The 15,587-nt window shown below is 36.5% G+C and overlaps 1 protein-coding gene across 9 annotated transcripts in view; it reads left to right on the top strand.

The window, feature by feature from the left end:
* Window positions 1-9,751, top strand: part of tnk2b (tyrosine kinase, non-receptor, 2b) — a 260,676-nt gene extending 250,925 nt beyond the window's left edge. For 4 of the 9 annotated variants that reach the window (XM_072572323.1, XM_072572316.1, XM_072572317.1 and 1 more), the window contains 3 exons: window positions 330-425; window positions 3,394-3,521; window positions 5,656-9,751. In XM_072572323.1, the coding sequence (XP_072428424.1) occupies window positions 330-425; window positions 3,394-3,521; window positions 5,656-5,662 (231 nt within the window). In that variant the 3' untranslated portion in view covers window positions 5,663-9,751. The remainder of the gene's footprint in view (window positions 1-329; window positions 426-3,393; window positions 3,522-5,655) is intronic. The other 5 variants (XM_072572318.1, XM_072572315.1, XM_072572319.1 and 2 more) reach the window with 3 other exon arrangements.
* Window positions 9,752-15,587: the final 5,836 nt, after the last annotated feature.

The raw sequence follows: 15,587 nt of genomic DNA on the forward strand, positions 1-15,587 counted from the left end.
GCTTAATAAACCAATGGTAGAAGTTTTGAAAGTTGAAATTGATATCACCTATAATATTTAAGTCACTAAAAAGTTAGAAGAAAACAAAAATAACATGTTAAAGGAGAATAAGGTAATTTCAAAGCAGGTGGAGAAGGTCCCAGTATTGTGAGCAATTAAAACTGACATGGTAACACCCCGATAGGCACGACACACTTGGTGTAAATAGTAACAGTTTCTGTCAGAGTGCTCCACATGAACTATCATAGGTTTTATGGAGGTAGTCACACTTTAGTCCAGAGAAGTGGTGTGATAATAAATCAGAAGTTCAGAAATGTTTCTGTGTTCAGGTTCAGGAGAATGTTCATGGCGTTACGATGGAGGAATGTCAGACTGCGCTTCAGAACCACAACTGGAACGTTCAAAAAGCCATACAGTACCTCAAGGTAACCGTGAGCTCGGATCCATCCTTAACCTAATTGCACCAACTCTAAATGAGAACAGTGTTGTGGTGGCTATGATAAATAAAGGCAGTGCTAGCTGTTAATTGTTAAAAGTTACTGCACTGAAAGCCCATTACCTGAAGGGATTTCGCAAGTCATTCCACCTTGCATAGTTCTCATTGGGTTGAGTGGTGATCCAATTCCTTCCTATCTCTGCAAGTCAGTCCATGCACCTGTACTGTTAGCAAGTTAGGTGTTTAATGGACCTGAACTCTTTAATGGCATTGAGCCCCCAGAGAAAACATGGTACTCCCCTAAATGTAAATAGTCTTACTTTCAGTTGTTGCACTGTGGCAGGTTCCAGCAGTCTTCTTTCTCACTGAGAAGATAAGAATTCATCCTCTTGGAAACAGAATCTAACTCAGCTTTAACAAAGTACGCAAGTAGGATATTGTAAATTGAAACCACTTCATATCACTTTTCTCCAATAATGCCATTTCTCTTCAGTTTTCAAAGAGTGAGTTACTATTTTTTGTTCCTTAACATTGTGCAGTTCAGAGCATTGATCAATTTCCTTGTATCAGTTCTCTGTGTCGAAACAACTTCCAATTTGGAAAGCTGCAAAATTTTTGCAGTAGTCGAGTTGGCGATGCTAGGTGTAGGGTCTGGTTGTCCCTGCTCACCTGGTAGTAGTTTGCAACTACTGGAGGAGTTTGTGCTAAGTAGATCACAAAGACTCTTGTTCAAACTCTTGTGGTGCCAGGGCTATTGGTGCTGCAACTAATGAATCCTGCTCATTGGAAAAGACTATGGAGAAGAGGAACTGAATTTGTTAAATGCACTGTGCTTTGACTTTAAAATCTAATTTGGTCCATCCCAGCACCATGTTTATCCGGTTTTGAAGTTACATAGACGCATATAAGCTGAGCTAATGTGTGGGATGTGATTTTTCATCTGTTGACCATGGCTTGACAGCAAATAGTGTCTGTACTATTTTATAGGCTGAATTGTACAGGTGAGAGCTTGTATTCAAGCTACACAATCACAAATGACAGGAGAAGCTTAGATAAAGGCACCTGGCCAAGAATGACTCACCTCACCTGCTTCCTTAAAGAAGGATAAAACTCATTCATCTTGAAGAATGAGAACCATTATCATGCAATTAACGGATAGGGTAAATAGACAAAGTCTTTTCCCTGGGGTCAGGGAATCCAGAACTAGAGGACATAGGTTTAGGGTGAGAGGGGTTAGATACAAAAGAGACTTATGGGGCAACTTTTTCACACAGAGGGTGGTATGTGTATGGAATGAGCTGCCAGAGGAAGTGGTGGAGGCTGGTACAATCTCAACATTTAAGAGGTCTTTGAAGGGGTATATGAATAGGAAAGTTTTGGTGGGATATGGGCTAGGTTCTGGCAGGTGGGACTAGATTGGGTTGGGATATCTGGTTGACATGGATGGGTTGGACTGAAGGGTCTGTTTCCATGCTGTACATCTCTATGACTCGGCTTCACATGTTGCATAAATTTTGTTTCCTAATTTAACTTGTTTTGTGGACCCGAGGGCACCTGGCCAAAGTGGTGGCATCCACATCCTATGAATGAATAAGAAGAAAAAAAACATTTAAAGTAAACTCAATTATATAGGTTTCAATTATGTGATTAGGTTAGCTCTTAAAGTTCCTTTGTGAATGTCTATGCTATTATGAAGCTATTCCAATGGCTAATCTTCAAAAAGTGAAATTTCCTCCAGTAAGGGATTTAAAAGGTGTTGATGATATGAAGCAGCACAGAGAATAATGTGTAATCTGGTAATCAGGGAGACAATATTGGAAACGACTTTTAATATGAAGCTTCTCAATGTCTTTTCTATTGTCTCATCTTTCCATGATATTCTTCACTTACTGACAAGATATTCTGTTTCTACTGGAAGATTTATTTCAATTATAGAACTGATAAAGCTTTGTTCACTGATTCTAAAGAGTCTTGTAGTGGCTGTAGTCCATAAAGCTGTGCTGGTGTTGTACAGACAATAAATGCAAGGATATGATGGAATTTACAGATGGTGACAGACAAACAATCAACCGACATTTAAATCTTAGGGGGCAAACTTGAACGGCTTTTTTTGTGAGCTCACCTGTCAATTTCAAGGTGATTTATTTTTTAAGGACCCTTCTGGAGAGTTTCTCGATGGCTACTTTTGATGTTCAGTGGCTAGGTTTAGTTTTTGGTGGCTCCTTTTTAATTGCGACTAGCTTTTTCATTAGTTGGGACGACCACGTATTAATAGTACCATCTGTATGTGTTTGACATACGGACATTTAAATTTGCACTGAAAAAGTATTGAAGGAATTCATCGATATCCTCCGCTATCAATTCTCCGTCAAACTCTGTCACAACGTACAAGGAAAGCATTAATTCCTTAGATACCATGGTAGTTAAATTAGCACATAAGAATATACATAAGCTAGCAGCAAAGGTATGTTGAAAGTAACGGAGACACACTTACTACACAAAACCATCCCCTTAAGTGTACTTTCTACAGACTGGTGAGATTGTAGCTAATGCATTTTCATCTCACTTGGATGACACGAGTACATGTTAACCAAGCAGCAACCCTTTTGTTCCATTTCAGATCTCAATCTCAAATTTAAATTTGAGTAAATAAAACATTAATTTTAATATTATCCCCAATAGTAGTTCCTGAACATATATGACCTTAAGTTAGAGATTCCTTATTAATTTGCAAGGAATTTATTATCTCAGTGAATTCATTTTTCCTTCTCTCCTAGTTGCTGAGTATTTCTTTGACAGGTTCAAAACTGTTCCTTTTATGCAGTATTTATTTTCCCTTGCTGCTTACCTTTTCCTCTTTTGCAGCTGTGCTTCTTGAGCCTCTTGCAGCTGCACCTGTCCCTATTTCTTGCAACTTCCTCCCTCTAATTGCTGCATCCATAATATTTTCCAAATAGGTTGAACAATTATTCTGTCTGGGGTTGAAGACAAGAAGTGAATGTCAGAAAATTCTGGAAATGTTTGACTGGAATCTGGAATTAGCCAGTTGCCACCTGCTAGACACTTACAGTACAGCTCGACACAGGTATGTGATACTGACGTATGCCTTCTTTGAAATTTTTGTGTTCAAGTTATTGATATGAAATGGTGATGAAGAATATATTTCAATCCTTAGGGTAGAAAAGTGGAACAGCTGGTAACACATTAAAATCCTATCCTCATCCCAGTTCCCTGTTTCCTAAAGTGAACTGACAAATTATGTTTAGGGATAGGTCAATAGAAATGCAGATGCAAACATTTAAGAGATAATTTCAGTATACACAAAATCTATATTCTAACAAGAGAAAATTCTAGGAGTAGGATGCAACATTTGCAGTTAAATAATAAAGTTAAAAATTGTATACCTTTTTAAAAGTTTGACACTATGATTGGTGGCAGGTCAGAAGATGACAGACTAGAAAAAGCAATAAAGACTGATCAAAAAAATTATTGAGGGGGAAAAATAGAGTACAAGGGAAAGCTAGCTAGAAATATTTTTTAAAAATTGAAAGTTCATATAGACGCTTAAAAAGGGTCAAGAGTCGAGAGTGTGGTGCTGGAAAAGCACAGCAGACCAGGCAGCATCCGAGGAGCAGGAAAATCGCTATTTCAGGCAAAAGCCTTTCATTAGGCTTTTGTCTGAAAAGTTAATTCTCCTGCTTGTTGGATGCTGCCTGACCTGCTGTGCTTTTCCAGCACCACACTCTCAACTCTAATCTCCAGCATCTGCAGTCCTCACTTTAGCCTACTTAAAAAGGAATAGTTAAGAATGTGAATATTGGTTCTATAAAAAGTGAGTCCCTGAGGTAGAAAATAAAGAGACGATTAATGAATCCAGTAGTTATTGCGTTGGTCTTCATGTAAAAGATACAATGACATCTCAGGAATAGTTGTAATTAAAGAAATGGGAAGAAGGAAGTCAAAAAAAATTATAATGGTGAAGTGTTACTGAATAAATTGTTGGAAATTTCGGGGTGGGGGCGGTGTTGGGCAACATGTCACATGCCATCATGGAGTCATGCTGACAGCCACAGAAATGCCAGCAGTATTCCCTCATATATAATGCCCTATCATTGAGTCCCCCTTCACTTGGCCCGAATGGACATAAAATTGAAGTTTCTTCCTAAAGGGCCTGAACTTAGCGTGCTTACAGGTCTGCTTGGTTCGTTTTTTAGGTCCTTCAAAAACCTTCAATTTTTAGGTCTTTACTGTTTATCCAATGGGCCCAAATGGACCCAAACGCACCTGAACAGACTCTAATGGACCCAAAACTCGGAATACTCTTTATCCGAAAATCCATCGGTCCCGAGGTTTTTGAGTAAAGGATTCCCAATCACCTGGAATGGATGGGGTGTCCCTGTAGGATAAGATTGGGCAAGCCACGCTTGTATCTGCTGATATTTAGAAAAGTAAAAACTGAAATGTGTAAGACCCTGTAGGGCCTTGATAGGGTGGATTTGGAAGGATGTTTCCTTCTGTCGGAGAATCTAGAATTAAGGATCTATATATACAAATAATCTACATTTATGACCGAGATAAAGACTTTTTTTCTCAGAAGGATGTAAGTCTTTGGAATTGTCTTCCACAAAGAGTGGTAGTAGCAAAGCCTTTAAGTATTTAAAAGGCAGAGGTTGATAGTTTCTTGATCATTAACAGGGTGAAAAGTCATAAGAGTTAGATAGGAATGCAGAATAATCAGATCAACCATGATCTTACTAAGTAGTGGAGCAGGTCTGAAAGCACCTAATTCGTATGTCCTTATATGTGTTTTTATCTATTCTATTGAGACCAATCAAAAATATGTTGCACTATACTTTGTGTTATGCAATATTAATATGAAAGCATGAACAACACAACCTGATACAGCAGTTAAGGTTCGATGTCCACCAAACCATTTTTTGGGGTGCAAAGATGTAATGCAATAATTAGTGGAAATGTCCCCATTTAACCTCCAGTGCCACACAAGGTTATTATTTCCCAAATGTTTTGGTATCAGCCCAGATATATAGACTATTTAAGCATTATTTAGCTGTATTTGCTGTCATTAAATCATCATGCCAGCTATTTGAATAGGTGTCATAATCTTTAAATGGAATAAGGATTTAATGTACAATGTCTACACAACTGAGAATGATTGAAGTATTTGCAAGATGAACTAACATTATTTTGTCGATTTACAGGCGATAATTAGTTCTCAGTGGAGAAAATGAACTGAAGACATCACTGGTTTATTGCCCCAGTACCTGTCTTGTCTTGTTGGGTTGACTAAATATTGACCTGCAAGTGCCAGAAAGAAGAGGTATGAAATGTCCATCACTGAGTTCAACTCTCACAATAGCTGTTCATTCTGATGGTACTGGGAGATGGAAGTCAATTTCTGAAATGACAGTATTCTTCAAAAGCAACAGGTTATTTGTTTTGTTTTGATGAAAATATTTGTAATTTTATGGCATACTATAATCCAACAGCCTGCTGTGTGTACATATCTATATATATATATATAAAAAATTATATATAAATATATAATATAAATTTTATTTGAAAATTTGTTGACAGTAGATTACAGTTGTGTTTATATTTTGAATTTGTCATATTGGATGTTTTAATAATTATTTAATTTGCTTTCCTAAAAGACAGTTGAATGATTCAGTTTAATGTTCTGGATTTCCTATTAAGGTAAAGTTTATCCATTTTAAATACATACAGAAATTGCAGCCTTTTAAAAGCCATCAACACTAGTTCACTGAAACAAAGTTTGAATTAAGCCAGTTATTCTAAATGTGTCAAAGTATTTTCTACTTCAGTATGTTTAATTGCTTCTTCCTTGCTGCTGTTTTGAAATAACTTGTAAGTTGGAATAATAGATTTAAGACCTCACGTAATTATAGTCAAGTTTTGGGTTTGTTCCCTATCCCCATTAGTCAGAGAGTAACATTCTGAACGCCATAATTTCAAGTCTTGAAGTTCCCTAATAACAGTAAGTTTAGCTTTTTAATCTGTTCACCAGGTGCAGCATTGGTGTTTCTAGCAGTACAGAGAGTAATAATGTGACAAGATACATGAGTAAAACTTGGTAGCAATTGTGGAAAAGTCTATACTGCATTTTGCTGACCCATTCCATTACCTCAAGGTGTAGCAACATTGTCTTGGGGAAAATTAAAGAGGACAGATTAAATTTTGGAGGTGGTTGATTTCATCTGTATTGTAAATGGTGAGGAAAATTATTCATTCATTTTAGTTATGAAAACCAGAATATTTGGGTTGGGGAAGTAACTAACTCAAGTTGACCATTGTTTATTTTGTGGTGTTACATAGGCATTCTAATATATGGCAAATCATATCTGCAAAATGCGGCTAAATTTCTGGTTTTAATTTTATTATTCAGATATCCCTCCTTACGTACAGATCAAGTGATTTATTGCTTTCAGTTTATAAATACATTAGTCATTAAAAGGTGGTGTTCTCATTCTTGGCATCTGTTTGATTTTGAAGTGAGTTTTTGCCGCCTTATTCTATCCTTCACAAAGCCCACCAACATCCAACTTTGCAACATCGCCTACTTAAATCCTTCTGACACTGAGAAACTTATCCATGCTTTTATTACTTCCAGATTCAACTACTTCATGCTCTCCTTTTAGACGTCTATCTTCCAACCAAAAAGTCATTTTCAAATTCTGCCTGTGTTATGTCGTGAGCCAAGTCTCATTCACCCGTTATGGCCGTTCTTAATTATTTACATTCAGTTTCAGTCTCTGTTTCCTGCACAGTTGTCTTTCAAATGATTTCTATGATCTGTTAGGTTTGCAATCCCTCCTCATTGTTCTTAGTTTAAATTCAGTTCAAAACTGAAAAAATGGTATTATACTACAAAATCTAAATTGCAATTAGTTTGTAGAAAAATTAGTCTTGGCAGCCTGTACAAATGTCAAAAAATCTGTTGTTGGAGTAACAAAGGATATTGTGAAATTCCCCTTATGTTTAAGTTAATTATCCGTCCAGTATTACAAAGGTGCATGTTGCAGATGCGGCATTACTATGGGCTAGAAATGTATCCTTCTGAAACTGCAAGAACAGTGGTTCCTCTTTTCAGATAGAAAATGGGATTTTCCAGTTTTGTAGTTTTTAAGGTCCTCTATTATTTAGCTGAGAGATTGAGTGAACTAGAAGCAAATTTTTATTATGGTTCTATTCTAAATCTAGTTTCATTTTTAAGTGTGGGGAATTGAGGAAGTGATGTTTTAATCACACAATAGTTTGACCTTTAGCTGGGAGACCTTTTCGAGTGGTACAGATTTCAGCCCATATTCTCAAATCAATCTAACTTGCAGTTTCTGCAGGTATGACTAAGCCTGTATTATAGTTTATGTGGCCAAAGTAAAACTCAGTATCCTGGGCATCACCGCAGTCTGAAGGAAGCTGTATGTGATTCAGAGTTCCAAATTTAATTTTGTGTATTATTAACTTTATCGGTTAGATTCAAACTGGGAGCTGTGTGGTATTCTCTTCATTCTGACAATGGCAGTAACATTTGTGCTAGAATCAAAATTAAAGCAAGATTCCTAGCCTTTAATAGATTCTAAGATAATATCAATTAAATATGCTCTGTAGCTGGGCAAATGCTCTTAATTCTATTTTGTAAAGTATCTCATATCATTTATCACCATTCTAATCCCACAGCAAGTCACTCTTTGAATTCTTACGTGAAAGGAAAGCTGCATTTTAGAAGTAGGAAAAGGACTTGTTCAAAGGGTTACTACACCTGAAGAGCACAATATTTGCACAATAGGCTGCAGCACAATATTTGCACCCCACCCGCCCTTAGTAAATAAGCTTCAATTTCATTGGAGTGATTCCACTTTATAATGTTTCTTCGACTTTTTCTACTACACATCTCCCACTTGGTGCCACATATTGTTTAATTCAAGTAATTAGAACAGGACAGTCTTGAACATCAATTGTTTTCATCACATCAAAAGTGTTATTGCAAAATCAACAATCCAGCTCCAATTAAACGTATACTTCAGAGTTCAAAGTCAACTTGATTCATTTTTCATGCTGAATTTCAAGTTATTGACTGATAGCACAATAATGCCAGAGTTGCTAAAATGTTCTCTAAAACCAGAACTCTCTCTAACTTTTTAATCAATGGGCTAGATAGTATGAATAATATGCACTTCACTGCATCTCATTTAACCTTCCTCCATTAGCATTATATCTGATAATGCCCAAAATAAGTGGTGCTGGAGAATGACTGACTGACTTCATTGGTCAGCTTTGGACCTAAAAACTGCCAGCAAGTGTCTTTGTAAGAAAAGTAGTAAACAGAATCATTTTGCAAATGGTCCACATGAGTGACTTAAAGATAAAATGTTGCTGTCATGAACAACTGAGTTTTAAAGCAGAGAAACTAGCAAAGATTAGATTTAATGCCATTATGTATGGATATTGTGTTGGTGCTGGGGACATCTGAGAAACTGAATACTGCACGTTTGTATAAAGTTTATTTTTCAGTCGTTTTGATGGGAGTCTGGTTGTTGCATGTCTTGTACTCAGCATTGCTTGGATTGCAACATTGTAATAATGCTACATTTGAGAAAAAAAATGTTAGTGTTAACTCAGGTCTGGTTGGATCCTTGCAAAACAAATAAAACTTGTGTATACTGAAACCTGAGGTAATTCCCTCTGTAATATAAGAACCGTATTGATGTTTTGCTTTGAATCCCGTGAACATTTGTAAGGACTGTACTATTCATGATCGACTATACCTGTACAATTTCACCGTAGCATCCATCAAAATAAGACTAAAGCTCACTGTTTTTTAATTTAAAAAAAAAGGGCATTAGTACATTGCTGCTATGTTTCTCCCATTTCACTTTCTCTTTGGATTGCTGTTTCATGAGTCTGTGTGTGAAGAGCACTCACATAAAAAGTTGGCCATGTTGAAACTGATACTGATGCCCGTGACAACAGTAATAAATAAAATACCATATCAATACCTTTAACAAGGTATAGGTACAGATATAAGAACTTGCCTTATATGTCAGTCCTTCTAGAATAAAACTATAGTATCAGCGTGTTTTTCTCCCTGATCAGTGCTGGCAATGGAATATTGGCTACATAAAAAAACCATCAGTGAAAAGATGTGAGCAGGGAAGGAGAGAAAATAATTTAGTGCTGCTTAGCAGAGCCATTAGTTTACTTTGACCAATCCAAAGAAAATATATATGGTGAGAAACACAATAGCATGTTCAAAGCATTGTATACATTGTGTTGTTTTCATAAAATAAAAAGTTTATTTCTGAAATAAATGAATATATGGATTCTATTTAATTCCTATTATATTCACTAAACTTACTTTCTGCCCAAGCCTGCAAGAAGGGAAATATCATTTACAAATGCATATGCACAAGTACAAATGTTAGAACAATTGAGTATTAGTCAAGATGTGTTTCAACTGATTTTATACAGACTACATGGACTGGAATTTTAAAATGAATACTTGTCTTACTAGTGTGCTTTGGGTGAGATGTTAGTATAACACTCTGATGTTGTTCATCTTATTTTGGTATGTTCAATTTTATATACTAATCTAACTGTTTTAGAATACAAATCCGCCAGCCATATTTTTTAGAACAATAGTTTTGTTGTTTAATATAAAACCAGACTTATTCAATAAAGATACAACACATATTAACCCAGTTTGTAAAACGCTGTGTCAGCATATGCTTGTATAAGTACCCTAAAATGCACACATTCAAGAAAAAGTAAATACATTTTCTCTGCAGAGATCAACTCTGCGAAGTAACAATAACTTAACTAAGTAACTGTTACTTCGTGGAGAAAAATCATTTTCGATATAAAGTTTCCAGTTGTTGCTTGGTATGGTGGCTTGGCACATGTAAATGGGTACTACTAGAAACGTGCAGTGGTAACTAGAATCTTTTCAGAAGCAATTCATTTAGCAGATGTCAAGAAGTAGTTTTCTAGAATCATCTTGGAAAAATAGCCCCATTAGCTTTCACCTCTAACTGGATTCTCAAAAGATTTTTCAAACCAGATGAAAGAAGATAAGTTGAGTGACTTCTTTCAGCAGGCAACGCACCAACTGAACTTAAAATATTGTTAAATAGTCATGACCCCTAACAGCTATAAACTCAGAAATATGACCTCGAGTAAACAAGTCCAGTTAGTTTAAAACATGTGATTCCGGTGTCCTTTTCTAATGAAAGTGATTTCTCTTATTAATAGAAGTACTTTCATAACCCCTCTACCCTGGAGGGATAAAGACCATATAGCCATTCGGCCCATCGGGTCTACTCCTCCATTCAATCTTGTTTTTCAACCCCATTCTCCTGCCTTCTCTCCGTAACCTTTAACTCCCTTACTAATTAAGAACCAATTGCAGTTTTAAAATTTGTTTCATCACCAAATGTAAGCATGTGAACGTGGCACAGGTATAGACCACTCGGCCCTTCGAATTTGCTTCACCATTCATGAAAATTATGGCTATTCTGATTTTAACTTCAGCTGTATATTCCAACATATCAGTTTGTTCTTTCATCCTCTTGGTAATCATGAATCTCTACCTCTGCCTTAAAAATACTCAAAGATTCTGCATCCACTGCCTCTTCACAAAGCAAATTCAGAAGTTATCTATCCCCTGAGAACATATTTTCCCTTCGTCTCTGCCTTAAATGGATAATCCCTAGTTTTCGATTCTCCCAAATGAGGAGACATCCTCTCCACATCCAGCCAGCCAGCCCTCAGGATCTTACGTGTTTCAATCAAGTCACTTTTGACTCATCTAATCTCCAGAAGATACAGGCCTAGCTTGTTTAGCTTTCAAACAAAAACTGTAAATTGTACATGTTTTCATAAATGTAATTAATACATTTATACCTGGTAACACGATATTCAGGTAATTCAAAGCAAAGTTAAATAGACAAATTGCCAGCAATTATGTTTTTTCCTGCAATGTGGATAATTTGTCATAATAAATGTTGAAATATATTGATTGAATTTACTCCCTGTTTGAATCTGAGGCAAGGGAGTTATCATTTATGAATACATAAGTATAATTAGAAGTGTTAGAAGTTTTGAATATTAAATTATTAATGCAATAATAACTGCCATTCTGTTTGTTATTAATTTTTCCATAAAGGCTCTGGGATTACAGTGAGCATGTACCAATGTCTCCCTCTACCTGTGGCAGTTATGCATGTTTTAAAATAAAATGAGATGGTAATAATTCCAGGGTTTCATTTTCCACTGTAGTATATCTCTTTTAATGTTGATTTAGCTTTTTAAAGGAAACATAGAGAAGGTACTATGTCCAATCCATCTTGTTAAAATATGACTGCACCTACCACCAAGTTAGTATTACCTTTTCGGGGCTTAGTGAAATTTGAGGCACTCAGCACCAGTTCCTTGACCAAAATTGTTTTCTGCCTTTCAAAAGATGCTTAGCAGTATCCTAACTATATTATTTTGGCTTTCCTTTGTAGCAAAGATGTCAGTGGAGCAGCTATAGTACTGAAAGTTGACACAAGCTTGTGGTAGAAGCTACCCATCCCCAAAAACCTTGTGATTTATTGTTTAAGTCTTTGAACTGAGAATTCCATATATGTTTGTAATTTGTTGTTCTTCGCAGCACTTGTCCTTGCTATATTTTATGTCTTGGTAAGGTTACCTACAGTTTTTCAAATTCACTTTTGACTGGGTTTATCACCAAACCAATTGTAATAATCTGAACAGAGCTTCTGGCTGTTCCAAGTGGTTCTTCCAAGAATCACTGTTACTAGCATATCATCAAAGTAGGTCATGCAGTTAGGAACTAAGACAATGTCTTGGTTCATTAGTCTCTGGAAAGTTGTTGAGGCATTTTCTAGCCTGAATGGTCTCAACCAGAAATTGATTTAACCGCCTCAAATGAGAAAGGCCAAATTTCTGTATTTCATGGTGTTAAAGGAACCAGCCAATATTCATGTAACAAATCCGTTTTAGGAAGAAATATGTCATGGCCAAATTTATAAATGCAATCTTCCAACAAGGAACTGTGAAGGTGTCTACATGACTGTACAACATGACTAGAGAACTCTAGATGCTTTGACTGGATTTAATTAGGTTGCTTTCCGATGTGTAATGGATTTATAAAGGTTTTGAGGCAAAATGGTAGAATCTCTAACTCTGAGCCAGAAAGTTCAGGTACATGTTCCAGCAATAGGTAAACAGGAGAGGAGTAAAGGTGCAGAACAAAATGTTGATCTGCAGTGAGGCTAGCAGCCAAGTGACAAAACAAATCATAGTGTGACACAAGTGCAGGGAAAGCAACTGGTTGGTAAGTAGGATTGGTGAATATTTCTAGCCTTTAAAATTCTTTTGAGGAGGTAACAAGAAGCCAAGATGAAAGGGAGCCAGTAGATCGAAGTTCAGTTCTGAAGAAGGTTCACAGGACTGTATATGTTAACTCAACATTCTCTCCACAGATGGTGCCAGACCTGCTGAGTTTTTCCAGCAATTTCTGTTTTTGTTGCAGTAGATCTAATATATTTGGATTTTCAAAATGCATTTAATGGGCTATCACACATAAGGCTACCTGATGAGATGGTGTAGTGGGTAGTATACTAGCAAGGATAGAGGATAGACTAACTAATAGAAGGCAGAGAGTTGGATAAAGGAGGCATATCACGTTGACAACCTGGAGTGGTAGTGTGCCATAGGGAGTCGATGCCGGAGCTGCAATTATTTACTATATTTTTAATGGTGTGGATGAGGTCAGTGACTATTATAGCCAAGTTTGCAGATGACACAAAAATAGGTGGGAAGATGACTGGTGAGGATAACCTAATGATTCCTCAGAGGGATATTGGCAGATTAAGCAAGTGGGCAGAATCTTGACAGATGGAACATAATATGGGAAAATGTAAGGTCTGCACTTCAGCAACAAGAATAGAGGAGCTAAATATAACTTAAATTGAGAAATACTGCAGAAAGGTGCAGCACTGCATTGGGAGTCCTCGTGCATGAATCACAAAAAGCTAGCATTCCACTTTAATGGATAATGGGCAAGGCAAATGGAGTGTTGGCATTTATTTCAAAGGGAATGGAATATTAAAATGGATAGACTTATTAATATTATACAGGTCACTGGTTAGATCACACCTAGAGTAATGTGAACCATTTTGGTCCCATTATCTAAGAAAAGATATACTGACTTTGGAGGCAGGCCAGGGAAGGCTAAATCTGTTGATTCTTGGTATGGAAGGACTGTCTTGAGGAGAGGTTGAGTAGGTTGGGTGTGTATTCATTGGTATTTAAAACAATAAGAGGCAGCCTTATTGAAACATGTAAGATTCTTAAAGAACTTACTAGTATAGATGGTAGACTCTCCTTGTGGGAGAGTCCAGGACCAGCGGGCATAATCTACGAGTTAGGACAGAAATGAGGAGGATTTGTTTTCTCTTACAGGGTAGTGAATCTGTAGAATTCTTTACTGCAGAGAGCTGTAGGGGCTGGGTTGTTCAGTACCTTCCAGCCTGAGAACAGATTTTTAATTAATAAGGGAATCAAGGCTTTTGGGGTAAAAGGTAGGAAAATGAGTTGAGGATTATCAGATTAGCCATGGTCTCATTGAATGCCAGAACTCACTTAATGGTTGAATGGCTTACTTCTGTTCCTACATCTTGCCTTGGAATTGTCTTGACCTCCTTCTGCACCATACATACTATCACTGTCTGGGTGGTATGGTCTTCGGAGGGTCGGTGTGGTCTGCATCCACACAGTAGGGATTCTATGATTTTCAGAAATTTAGTAACAGCCAGAGCTATTTTGATTTAATAATGCAGTAGAACCTGGTGCTGTTCCTTTTATTCTTTTCCACTTATAGTTCCCCATTTCCAATTAAACATTATTGGTGTTCAGTATCTTGAGAGAACCTGCACTTACATGTTTTGACCAAGTTGGGAGGAGTGCACAGAACCTCTGCATGGGCCATATTATAAATTAATTGGTCATACTGGAAACAAGTAAAACAATCATATGCGTTCCCTACATTAGACAAAATAAAAGGATCCATCAATCATTTTTCTTTATTGATTTGTTGTAAAACAAAACTTTCAAATTTATTAGTTTTATAATACAAATCCAACTGCCAAGTTTCTTCAACTCAATATATTTTTAAAAATTATGTGGCAAGATTTATTCAATGAAGATGGGAAACTAATTGACACACTTAGATTTTAATGTGCAAGTATATAAATATTTACCCTTCCAAACAGCGCACAAACAACATAGTCCTGGACAAAGAGAGAAAAAAAAATTTTGCGGAGTCATTATGGAAAAATCTTTGGGCATGTGGTTGAGGTTTTGAAGGCAAGATCTTGAAGGATAAGGTTTGAGTTGTTCACATGGTTGTCAGTCTGCCATTCTGTCAACTGTAGACTGGTGTCACCAGACATAGGCAATTGATTACTGTCTCATTGGCAAATGCACTAGCTCAAAAAATGCAATATTTACAAGTCCTCCAGTTGCTTTTCAAGAGGATGATTCGGCTTCACAACATCAATGACTTGAAGAAATAATAGGAGATTACATACTCGAGTTTGTTGATGGCAAGAATGATAATAGTTGCACAAAATTTCGAAAGGATATTGATAGTGGGGAAAAATGGAGTTGTGTTGTAAAGTGCAAGCAATAACCTTTGATCCCAAGAAAGATAGAATATTTTCCAAATGGTGAGCAGTGACAAACTTAAGGTACAGAGAAATGTACGGAATCTGTTAATAGTGAAACACTACGTTTAGAATGGTTTTGGTCAGTATCAGCTTTCCTTTTATTTCCTGAAACTTTCTTTTATGTCAGTCAACAATCTAACTTTTGCATCTGCTTTTGTATTTTCTTCCTTGTAATCACAGAATGTGTGGAATCATCAATATCGCCTCTTTCCTCATAAGAGGGAATGTAGTAATCCTGTCAATTAAGCTACAGTTCACCCAATCTAGAGTGGTTTCTCATCTAACACTGGTTTGTGTTGAAACTGATTGGACAGTCCCAATAACATCAGTTAAAAATAAAGTTCATTTAAAAAGTAAATGCTAGTGCACCAATGTCAGTG

The sequence above is a fragment of the Chiloscyllium punctatum genome, chromosome 6 (assembly GCF_047496795.1).
Source record: "Chiloscyllium punctatum isolate Juve2018m chromosome 6, sChiPun1.3, whole genome shotgun sequence".
NCBI classification, from domain to species: domain Eukaryota; kingdom Metazoa; phylum Chordata; class Chondrichthyes; order Orectolobiformes; family Hemiscylliidae; genus Chiloscyllium; species Chiloscyllium punctatum.